This window comes from Ambystoma mexicanum, chromosome 4p (genome assembly GCF_040938575.1).
Source record: "Ambystoma mexicanum isolate Mex_15411 chromosome 4p, UKY_AmexF1_1, whole genome shotgun sequence".
Taxonomy (NCBI): domain Eukaryota; kingdom Metazoa; phylum Chordata; class Amphibia; order Caudata; family Ambystomatidae; genus Ambystoma; species Ambystoma mexicanum.
Window position 1 is genome coordinate 972,824,292 of NC_090927.1, and position 12,428 is coordinate 972,836,719.

The 12,428-nt window shown below is 38.9% G+C and overlaps 1 protein-coding gene across 2 annotated transcripts in view; it reads right to left on the reverse strand.

Moving 5' to 3' along the window:
- Positions 1-6,132: 6,132 nt before the first annotated feature.
- Positions 6,133-12,428, reverse strand: part of ARMC2 (armadillo repeat containing 2) — a 948,787-nt gene continuing 942,491 nt past the window's right edge. For both annotated transcript variants that reach the window (XM_069606547.1, XM_069606546.1), the window contains one exon: positions 6,133-6,544. In XM_069606547.1, the coding sequence (XP_069462648.1) occupies positions 6,387-6,544 (158 nt within the window). In that variant the 3' untranslated portion in view covers positions 6,133-6,386. The remainder of the gene's footprint in view (positions 6,545-12,428) is intronic.

A 12,428-nucleotide genomic window follows, 5' to 3' on the forward strand; every position in this document is an offset into this window, starting at 1 on the left:
AAAAGCAGAGATTGGGAGTAGAGAGAAGGAAATTGAGAGGAGTAGGATAGCTCTATCTCTCTCCTACTCCTCTCTACTCCCAATCCATACTAGTTCTCCCTTTCCCTTTTCTGGCCTCTCTGTTCTTTTATGATTATGAAAAAAGTTTGCTTTGATAACCTGAATATTTGACATTTTTGGTGCATCTGGAAGTGCACGCAAGTGTACGCTGTTGGGGCTGGCTTTCCTGTTCTTCGTTGCCCGATTGCTGCCTAAAAGAATATATTCCTGTTTGTGACGGTTTCGCTTCGAAAGCACTAGTCGGCAAGGAGAAGTCCGAAGATACCGAAACCTGCGAACTCCTTTCAAGTAATACTGCAAGTAAATACCTCGGGATTGGGGCTCGTGCACCCTTCTTAGGGTGCGCGCTTTTGTTGTTGTTCACGCTTCTACAAGATTCAAATACCAACAAACTATTCTGGTTTTCCCTTAGACCGCCTGGAGATCCGCCCCCTCTGCAGCCCATTGGTGCAGCATCACCATAACAATCCGGTGCACGCGCATCTTGCGCACGCATCCGGAAGTGCACGCAAGTGTACGCTGTTGGGCTGTTAGGGTGTGGGGTGCGGGGTGCGGGAGTTGTAAGGATTTGGGGGTGTCTACAAGCAAACCTTGTTTTTTGTAAGTAAGTGATACTTGTCTTCTAAAGTTTATATTGAGTGACGCATACTAATGTCTGCTGAGTTATTTGTCTATTCCAATTGACAATTGTCAAGACTCGTCTTCTATTATGGGTAAAAGTAATAAAACTATTAATATGATGAAGGACCCACGCACTATCTTCTTTTCAGCGGTAACAACGTGCAGGGCTAGCTAGGCGCGTGCAGTTGCATTGAATTGAATTGAGATCTAATGATGATACCACTATTAACCACACGGGGCCGATTGAATCCTCTCAATCCCTTTATGCTGAAGAGTTTTCGATTAATCTAGATAAAGATGAATTAAAACAACAGTGAGAAGAAATAACTTCTAAACAGAATAATACTCATAATTCAAATGAATCATTTTGCGATACGCCAAGTGTTTTTCGTACTGCTGATCTTGAACTTTTAGGCGTATTGAATAACACTAACATTCCTACTAGCGAGTTTGAAGAAACCACAAAAAATACAGACATTTGCACCATGATAGGGATTTTTAACAGGCTAATGCTGTATGAATTAAGACGACAGACTGAAGTACTGATGCAAATTAATACTTCCGTTGAACAGTTTCCTTTGAGAGTGAATGATCTGATACTAAACTAAGTCTTCTTACTGTATTAAAAACGACTCTAGAAGCCAATATGGGTTTAACAAAGCCAGACCTGATACATAACCAACCAGTAGTTGAACCCCTGACTAATAAAGAAAGAATTACTATTTTAGATTCACAAAGTAACATGAAGGATACTGACACGGTTGAAGTCGCCACGATGACGACGGTCGAAAATATTGACAACTCAAATCCAATCATAACTGAAGGAGAATTGACAATCATACCAAAAACGACTAACATCTTAAATAATAAAAAAGAAAAGAAAAAAGGATACAACAAACAAAATCGAATCGAGCTAATAATATGGCTAAATCATCTCGTAAAAATACCTAAGAGACTTGACATTTAAAAACACCATTTTGGAGGCTCAGGATGATATGGAGGGTTTGGAGGACGTGGAGGGGCAATCACCATCTTTAGATGGGCAACAAAGAAACAAATGCCCAGTGATTCTAGACCGGTGACTCAGTCTCTACGAGATGACTATTGCGAAGCAAATGACTTAATTTCAGATGTTATGAAAAAAGAAAAGTGAGTCGTGTTACATTGCCTTTCAACTGTCATCCCTGAAATCTGGGCTAGTTGATATATTTGAAATATTTATAGCGAATTCGATAACTCTGACTTCTACTACAGCTACTCCTGTGTCTGCTAATGCTGCCATAGATCTAATTGCGCTAACTGAACCTAAGTCTAGGAAAAAAAATATAAATGACAAGATCTGTAGCGAATCACTAACTATGGGTCAAATCTTGTGTGTTGACAAGAGACCAAAGATGTGCACGGTGAATACTGTGTTGGGTCATAAAGAATGGCACAACAATGATCCTACGACCAGTATTCCTACGTCTTATGCAGGATGCTTTTCTACGGTTCCCTCTGAGATTGAGTTTCCGGCCTTAAGTAGCATGGACCTGCCCATGCATGAGAAATTGATAACAAATGGGGGATGCTTACCCTCAGTCGTTAATGTGACTGAACCTTCTGCTACAACTTATAAAGACCAGCCTGTATCTATAAACAATACAACAAATAATACTCAGAATATTAATACTAAGGAAGATGAAATTGCAATTATTGTAAAGAAAATTCTAGAAGACAAACTTTCTCATAAGGAGAATAGATGAGAATTCACTTATAATAATCAGAATTCTGCTTTGGATGCCGAAAGGATAGATAAAAAAACACAGGAATATCCTGGACAGACTAATGATGTTTACGACCTTTAAAAACCTGCCCTGAACTACTTACCTAGCCTTATATTGACAACATTGTTTTGGGAGGGAAACCAAATATCTTTCAATCGACCATATATTCTCTTTGTTTGCGGCTATTCCTGAATTGGCATTAATAACATCTGCGGATATTGTCCTGGTGGACTTTATTCACAAACAGAGGCTTGATTATGTGCGCTTGGTGATTCTGTCACCCCTGGTAAGAAGCTTATTGCTAAGGGAAGCTGAATCACTACAACGTAGGGGATTTGACATTTTGCAATACAAACCGCCTTTGCAAGCGGGTATTGCAAGGTGTCCAACAACGAATGTTGCTGAGAGAAGTGGTCTAGATACATCTAAGGCTGACCTTAGCATCTCGACAACTGATAATGTTGATAAACAAGAATGGAGGTGGTTTGTACTTTCACTCAGAGAATCCATCAATACCCAGAGGGAATTGGGGACACCCCTCTAACAAGGTTGGAAAAATTGCTCTCGCAAGTTGGAATTCACAAGGGTACCTTCATTTGACTCAAAATATCAAAGTGACAGACGTGTTGCTACATTATGATTTGATATTATTGCAAGAAACCTGGGCTACTGTTGGGCTATTATGGGAAAGTGTTGATATTGTACAATTGACTGGCACAAAAGGTGCCAAAGGACGACCAACGGGAGGCCTCATAATAGCGTGTTAAGTTATAATCAATCAATGGTCTAGTCTGAATTCACTATTGTCTGTGACCTATGAGATCAATACTGGTGTTACAATTATGCATCTTTGTATTATAAATGTATATTGGAACCCGTTTAAATACACGGATAAACAGTTGAATAAGGAAATGATCAACTTGACCAAGAAAATTGATGAATGGCGTGCAATTAATGTGAATGGGCTAGTAATTATAGCAGGTGATTTGAACTCGGACTGCAATATTGAGCAGTTAGAGGTTGATGCGTTAATGTCTGATGTCAAACTGGACAACACGAAGATTAAAACTGGAACCGGTAGCCCCAAATTGAGGGGGGCTATCTGGTCCAATTTTACAGAAATCATGGGGCTGATACAAATTGATAACAACTGTTATACATGGAATGACAGAGGTAGCAGATCTATTTTGGATTACATTTTTGTGACTGCTGGGCTTGATAAACATATGTCAAAACTTACTGTGGTTGATATGCCTACTAGTGATCATAATCTGCTACACATCGATTTAATTTATACAAGTTTAACAGAATCCTCCTATACTGAGGGTTTGCTTGTGAATTCTAGAGGAAATAGAATGCGATGGACTTATGCCAAAACAAAGAGATTTACTTCTGTCCTAGTACGGGATTTTGATGAAATGTCTAGGGAAGAACGTTTGTTGAATCTCTCTACAAGTACCTTTTCAAAACATGTCAATGATATTAGACTTAATTTGGTAGAGGCTAACAATCCAACTGGTAAAAGTAGATGTAGGCATGAACATTGCTTTGATATTGAGGTTCAAAATCAGAAGTCAATTATGAGGAAAGAAATTCGATCAATTTTGAAAGATGGCTATACTACTGGTCAGACATCAATACTGACTAAAAAAATAAAACAGCATTATAAAAATTGGTTAATTAGCCACAAGGGTATAACAGCCCAACTAGATGGCGAAAAAATGCTTAATGCCATAAAAGGTAATGACATTTCCAACTTTTGGCAAATTATTAACAATGCTGAATTAACCCAAAAAGATCTGCTATTCACTCAAATTATTTCTCGTATAATTGGAAAATCAGAATATTCTGCTGCTCCCGGACCTAATAATCTATCTAATATAATCCTAAAGTCTGACATCATATTGTGGGCAAAAATCCTACACATTCTACATAATGATATACTACTGACCAAAACTATACCCGAGTCTTGGAGAATAGCGCTTGTAATCCCAGTGTATAAAAAGGGCTCAAGATTATGCTGATGATTTTTTGTTGTTTGACTGTACTAAAGTAGGCCTACAAAGAATGATAAATGCATTTGTTATTTTTGTGTTAGAAATACATCTAAAAATCAATGCATCTAAGACAACTATTATATGCTTGGGTAAACCCAAAAAGAATCGGTTAGGATTCACATGGCATGTTGAAGGTAAACGTATTAAATGCCAGAATGCATTTAAATACCTAGGATACTACTGTATAGGGTCAGGCTCTATTGGGATTACAAAAAATCAATTGAGAACAAAAGCAGATAGCCCTACGACAAATGCGTAAATTCGAGACCAAATACTGTAAATACACAATGGTTCCACTAAGAAATTTCTATGTTATGAAGGGAATTCCAAGATTAATGTATGGTATGGAGTTTCATGATTTGGAAAATACTGACTTCGTAAAATCATTAGAAAGCTTAATATGGAAAGGAATTTTATTCTATATACCTAAATGTGTATCAATTGAGGCAATTAGATACAAGCTAGGCCTTCAATCTTTGAAATCTATTATTATATGGAAAAAAATATTGTTATGGAAAAAATGTTTAATAAATCTACCAGAAGTTCTTTACACAGTTGCGGGAATGGACCATAACAATACTTATTGTAATCAACTGATGGCTAATATGGAGATGTATCTTTCCAATTTAGGTGACTCCACTGATTGCCTGTGTCGAACCCCTTGAAAGTAAAAAAGATTTTAAAAAGTGATGATTGGCAACAGACTGTAAGAACAGTTATGCAGTCGAAAATTTCCAACCAGATATGTTCATTTTGGAAATGTTTCCCTACAATTGAGGTCTATCTGGAAAAATATCCTTGCCGAAATCTACGAAATGTGTTCATGAGATTCAGGTTAAATGTTTTGAGAACAAATTATATTCTTAAAAAATGGAATTTGATAACTGATACATGGAGCTGGTGTAGATTTTGTAAAAATGAGGGTACTGAAGAAACTCTGCAGCATATTTTACTTATTTGTCCAGCCTTGCTTAATCAACGTATTCTATATTTTGAGCAATTTGTCAAGCATTTATATTGTGTAAATAGAGAATTATTGTGGCATCAAATGAGACATGGCAATACTATTGCATTAAGGAAAAGGGTAACTGCTTTTCTGAAAAATATCTGTGACCTGTCATAATGCCTTTATTTTGAAATACGGCATGATATATTGTTGATACTGAAGATACTTTAAAAATCATGTTCTAAAGCTTATATATTTGATCTAATTGTTTGATGAATAGGACACAAGATGGGACTCAATACTGTTGCTTCAATATTCTGCTATACTGATATGCTTCTTATAGTGAGTTCCCATATGACATCAAATATGCATCTAAATATCTTTAGATATTCGAGCCAGGCAGATTGGTTGTTTTTTTTATTTTTTGAAAAACTATACATACATTGTTTCACGATAAAATCTGCTATGTTTTATTGTGTTTTATTTATGCATTGTTGTTGGATATGGTTGGTTATTCATTTGTATTGTCTTTTGATTAAATGTTTTTTAAAGGTTTAAATATACGAAGACAAAAAAAAATGGACATTAAAATATCCTATTGCAAACATCAGTAGTTCTATTGCCATTCTGAGTGCACACTGTGTGTGTGGATTTAGTGAAGGTGTACAAAAAGTAGAATGTGTCAATTTCTTCACTCAGCTCTTTAATTTTATCAAACAATACAACTTTATACAATATTAACTTACGAATCATAAATATAATTATCAGAAAATGTAAAATCTCAAATATATTCCAAAAATATATTATCAGTATCTGATTCTACTTAAATAAAACATTTGCTAGTTTATTGGGAAGCATTACTTTTGTCATGTCTGGTTTAAACATCAGGACATTTACTATTGAAGGTATTTTCACTCATGCAAATAAGCAGTTCTGTCATAAAGAAGGAGCGGGCAGAGGTTCAAGGTATGTATGGTGCCTTTGAATCCTGTCTAGAAGCTGCAGAGCCACTGGTTTGAATTCTGTTTGCCAACATGTTTTGTGGTATTCTCTTAAATCGTCATCAAAATTGCAATCCAATGCGGTTTCCTCATCTGTAACAGAAACATGGAAGGCATGGTTAACTACGTTATGCTTCATTTATTTAAAGTACTTTAAATTAAATGCTTGGAGTACATCTCTTTTTATGATCATATTTAAAACATTTTCTCTTTCACTACTAGCACCAACACGCTTGGAAATACAAGAAAAAATATAGATAGCATTTAAAATAATGAACTATGAAGAATCCAAAATAGGATTCTCCTTCAGAGAAGTAGAGGAATAGGTTTCACGATTTGTCCTTTTTGACTCTCAAATTCAAGTTTCCAAATAAGGCTCCAGCCTTCAATCTTCTAAAATGTTCTTTTTAAATTGCCATAATCCTTCCCTCCATTATTTTCTCCATCTGTTCTACCAAAGGAAAGGTTTTTGATATTCTAGTTATCCTTACTGTTGACTGGGTGAATTTGTCATCAGTGTCTTGGCTTCTATGAACATTAACGCAGTTGTAAGTTTGTAATCCATCATGTATTTCTTGCATTACTTGCTTATGAATATTAAAAATGGATGCTTGAAGTATCTGTGAACACAAGGGCAAGAAGACGTTGAGGCTGGAGGCTGCTCAAAATCTAAATGGACAATCTGCCGATTCTGATCAAACTGTTATCCTTCTGACTAGTTGAAAACACAGAAACTGAGTAGATGAGCTGGCTTCAGAATCTGAGATCATCAGAGATATAGGATCACCTGTGACGTGGTCTCGGACATGGACATAAGCGACCTGCTAATCTCAGGATGGGGAGAACTTAGAGTTGCAATTGATACTACATGCAATGGATGCTCTGTGGGCCGAAAGGGACTACTTCCCTCATGTGCTACTTGTGTACTATAGTGGAAGGGATTTTGAAACATTTGATGAATATCTGATTGGCCAGAGGTTCTAAGGAATTTTCACTGGAACCTAATGTAGGGATGGTGCCTGACCTATGTCAACCTCGAGGATCAGTGGTACCACGAACAGACAGATTCCACAGAACTGATTCATATGGGCCGATCTTGTATCAGCCATTAATAGAGCTCTCTGTAAAAGGAGTGTCGGATCATACCAATAGCAAACAACGGCTTATGTGGGAAACAGCAAACCATACCCTTAGCAGAGAAATTGTGTGGTTGCCTAGGCTTAAAGGATTGATATTCTGACAGGTAAATTCATACCCAGTGAAGAATAATTTCACTGTACAAGCTTGATAGGCAAAACAAAAGAGGCAATGGCTGGAAGGTTTCAAATTAATCGTAACCTCTGGTATTGCTCTGGGCAACCCTCCAGACCATCGTTCTTCACCTGCCAAGCCATTACAGAAAGGGGTGGCACTAAGCCTGATTTTCATATGGTCTTTCCCCTTTTGTAATGGCTTGGCAGTTGAAGAATGATGGTTTGGAGGGTTGCCCGGAGAGATGCCAGAGGTTAATATTTATTCTAAACCTTCCAACCATCAGCTCTTTTGTCAAGCTTTATAGGCACCATGAACTAAGAAGAGTCAAAATAGAGAAGGGTGCTTTTTCAACAATAATGCCATGCTTTCCTGCACTTGATACCATTACCTTAAATGGGATCTGCCAGCACTAAAGCTGGGTTTGTACTGTTGAGAATAAAGACCATTCTTTCCTGGAAACCTAGATATTATGTTTACACATGCTGTGGTGGGGTTTTGCTGAACACATGATTGTTCTCCAAGAAGGTTCTGGTCCAGAAGGAGAGTAGCTTTGCCATCACTATGCATTATCTTTGAGTCACACAGACGGGGCATTGGCTTGACCAAACCAAAAAATAACTACAGCTCACTCGATAAAGAGACATGCAGAAGAGACAATAGGATGCAATGTAATAAGATGATGGACTGTATCACAGAAGTACAACAGACATGGGTGGTGGCCCTACCCTGCTACAGGGGAAGGAGCACAGACAATTATTTATTTATTGTTGACTGTATAGCAGCAACTGCAAAACAAAATAGTTTGTCATGCCCAAAAAGGGGTGCGAGGGAAACACACGACAAGGCATGGGACATCAAGGAACTGATAATTCACCGGCCTTGGGACATTCAGAATAAAGTGTATAGGCAGAGGGGGCGAGCAATAACTCATTGTAGGAAAATTGTGAGAAGCAAGAGCTTAATATGAGGAGCCAGGAATGAGATGTGGACACAGGAAGTTCTTAGTTCTGGCTATAACCCTTTAATCAAAATGAAAGGGGTTGAAAAGTCCTTGCTATCCCTACTTCAACCTAAACTAAAAGGCCTGTCCAGTGTCAAGATGTCCAAAGCAAAATGTCCTGTGACTGAAATCTTATGCTTGCCCTCACATTCTACAAAACAACTCTAATATGTGAAGGGTAATGTCTTTGGCCTTGTAAGTGACCAAACATTCAAGTTCAAAATAAATGTGTAATTCCAACACAAACGTTCCCAATGGATAAAGTTCACATTTCCAGGAGACAACTCCTTTTCTCCAAGTTTCTCTTCAAGAAACTTCAAAATCTTCCTTTGGGATTTTTGTTCAACAAAATACTTGTATACAGAAAACAACTTGGATGTAAGTTCCAACCTCGCAGGATACCTGTGTGCTCTCCTGCCAGGCTCTTTTCCACTTTGCTTTAAGACTTGACTTTGCCTGGTGTATTCTCTTGCCAGAACCTCTTTATGTGATTGGATTTGCACACTTGTAAACTTGACCTTGGCCTGGTGTACTTTCCTGACAGGGCTTTTCGCGTGATTTACTCCACACACTTGCAGACTTGCTCTTGCCTAGTTTACTCTCCTGCCAATGCTTTTAATCTGATTTACTTTATACAACTGCAAAACTTGCTTTTCTCTTACATTCATCTGTAAACCCATTTTGGGTAATATTGGAATTCATATTCCTTCTCATTCGCTACATACACTTTGGTTAGTCGAAGTGGTGAAGGGTATCTTCCTGTAGTCAGGCAAAGACAGCACTGTAGTCAAGAGTGTTGTACTAGTAAAGAATAAGTTTAGCCGGTCAAGTGGCACAGCAAGTAGAGCGCTTGCTTTGACATCCATGCAGATCTTGCTAGCGCAGGTTCGAATCCCAGCAGGGCCAAACTCAGCCTTTTATCCTTCCGATGTAGATAAATGACCACCACACACCGTGGGTAATAATAAGCAGCGTTCAGATACCTGAGGGTTTGTAGCGCTATATAAATGCAAAATTATTATTATTAAGAGAGAGATGCAGCTGTGTTCTAGTCAGTCATACAGATACAGATTGTATTGCCCACTTTTAATCCAATGAAAAAGGCAAATACTCTCAAGAAATAAAAAAAAGTAGAAAAAATACTCCCAGCAAAAAATAGGAACCAGGCACTTAGTACCTTTTGTACTTGCTTTCAGCCACACAGCTCCATGGATATGTTTGGACCAGTAGTGTACGTAGTTCAAGAGAAAGGCACTATTATTGTTAATGCCTGATACACAAAGGTAAACTTGTATCTTTTAATGTACATGAATACTAGGTACAAAGAAATGATTATTACATTTTGTTTTCTAGTTAAAAATGTGTTTCACTCACTTATAAAATGCTCCCATCAGGAATCAGACTTACTTTTTTATCCTCTAAAAAATAATTGTACTCCCAACTTTAAAAAATAGTGAATAAAATACTCCCACATCAAAATTTTATCTGAAGCGCTGGTTGTATTGGAAAACATTGCGCTCCTTTTATGCTCAAATGAAGGAGAAATCTCAGAAGTAAAGAGGATTTTGGCCGGCAGGTGTTTTGAAAATATGCTGTCTTTTGTGTACACCTGAGGAGTGTATAAGTACTGAGACGGTTCTGGGGAAAGCGAGTGTGGGAAATTCCTTTCTTAGAACAGGGAAAGGAAAAGGGATTTTGTGGGTAGTGATTTTTTTGTGCTGCGGGTTCTGTTCTTGGTGTTTATATCATGATTTTTGAAAATGTGTTTCAGTGAGGTTGGTTTCAAGTATGGAGACTCCATTGAATAATTTATGGCAGGTGCTCCACTGATATAAGGTAAAGATTTTAAAATACCATTGAGAATGGTTGAGGGGAAACAAAAGGCAAACTTATCAATTCTTGGCCTAACAAAGGTTTTCACGATAGGGGTATGTTGGAGAACTTGCATACTTTCCTAGTAACTGAGTATAAAGACACATAAAATGATGACCGTTGAAGGAGGGGACGAGAAAGGAGGGTGTAGGAATGTTTTCCACACTGCCCCCATATGGGTGCTATCGTTTATAGCCCGCAGAATATACCAACCTTGAGTTTGAACCTCCATGCTCTCCAGTAACCATTCCAGTGGTTACAAGACGGAAAGGGATGACATTTCTGTCGCTTCCAATTTTTGAAAGATGGGATCATGAAGAGAGCAGAAGGATAATACCTTCTTTAGTAAAGGTTATTGATGGGGCTCGAATGGAAGGTGGAATGAGAAAAGTCTATTGGACGGTTAGACCAGCACCGAAATCGAAGCTGGAGGAACAAGAGCGAAGGAGAACCATAAGAGGAAGGAGCGATGAACAGCTCAGAAGGGAGGAGGTGCCCCGTCACTAGAATAGAAGATAGGTTGCGAATGACAGTAGAGAAGCACGAGCAACAGAAACGGGAAGAAGTAGTAAGGTTAGCGGAGAATAAAGTATCACGGTTACGACAGAGCAGGAGTGAAGAACAGGAAGAAGGGAACAGGAAAGTGAAGGAGGTTGAGGAAGGGTGATGGAGGCATGGTCAGATCCTTGTTAGGTTAGATAAATCAGTTATAAAGGGATTAAATGTGGATCTGGAGGAAGGACATGCCATCACAGGTATGGAATCAGAACGAGGAGAAAGAGAGGTGGCATGCTACAGCAGTGCGGTTATGCTTTCCTACCCATAGAAAGATTAGGGGATGTGGTAAAAGGGACAGAGGAGGAAGAGGATGAATGGGAAACAGACGATGAGCAGGGAAGACGAGGTAGTAGTTGCACCTCCCGCTCCAGTAGTAACCAGGGAAAGCACACCATGGGGCCTTCGGATGCGCTGTGGAGCTCACATGACTATAGGAAGAGGCCAAGGACAGATGGGGTCAGCCCCAGTAAAGGTAGGGGTGGCTCAATGCCCACTACCCCAGAAGGATCAGAGGAAGGCATATTTTGTCCAGTGATCATACATGGACCAGAATAATCTAATGAAGTCGCTTCCTGCGCTCACTGCAGGGGCAGGGAAGTGGATTTATGATTTGGAAAAACAAACTGCCGGTATCATGTTAGCGATTGGGGACATGAAAAGCCTTTCCACAGCCTTGATGGGGGAATGGGCAGATGAGCACTGGACAAAAGCAGGATATCCAGGGATTCAAGTGAACATGAACACCCATAATGGAGCGACTTTTAATAATCATAGGGCACACGTTTAAGGGGCGCTGAGAATTATGTACCCCGATACGCCCGCTATGAACTCCATTTCGGCAGAAACAAGGAAACTTGATGAGTATCCTGCCGTCCATATCCTAATCATTCTAGAAATGTGGAGGGCCGAGACTGGAGAAGCATGGGCTAGCTTTTACCACATGTTAAAAAAGGGACTCCCCAAAGAAGTCCAGCATGATCTGGATAAAGTGGTAGGAATAGAGGACAAGAATTGGCAGGAGATTCAAGCACACATTGTGCATTTTTGTAAAAGGCGGCAGGAGAAGGAAAGCATGCAACAAGCACAAAAGGCTGAGGCCAAGCTGGTTCAGAAAAAGTTGGCAAAGATCTGTTTAGAAGAAGCGATGATAATCAGCTAAACAGAGGGACAGCAGGGACAATCATGACAGCAGGGACAAATGGATACCGGAATATGACATGGATGGATGGACGGGTACGCACCTGTACCGAGACCGATTAGGATTTCCACGGGGTAAGGAGAGGATTTTCACAG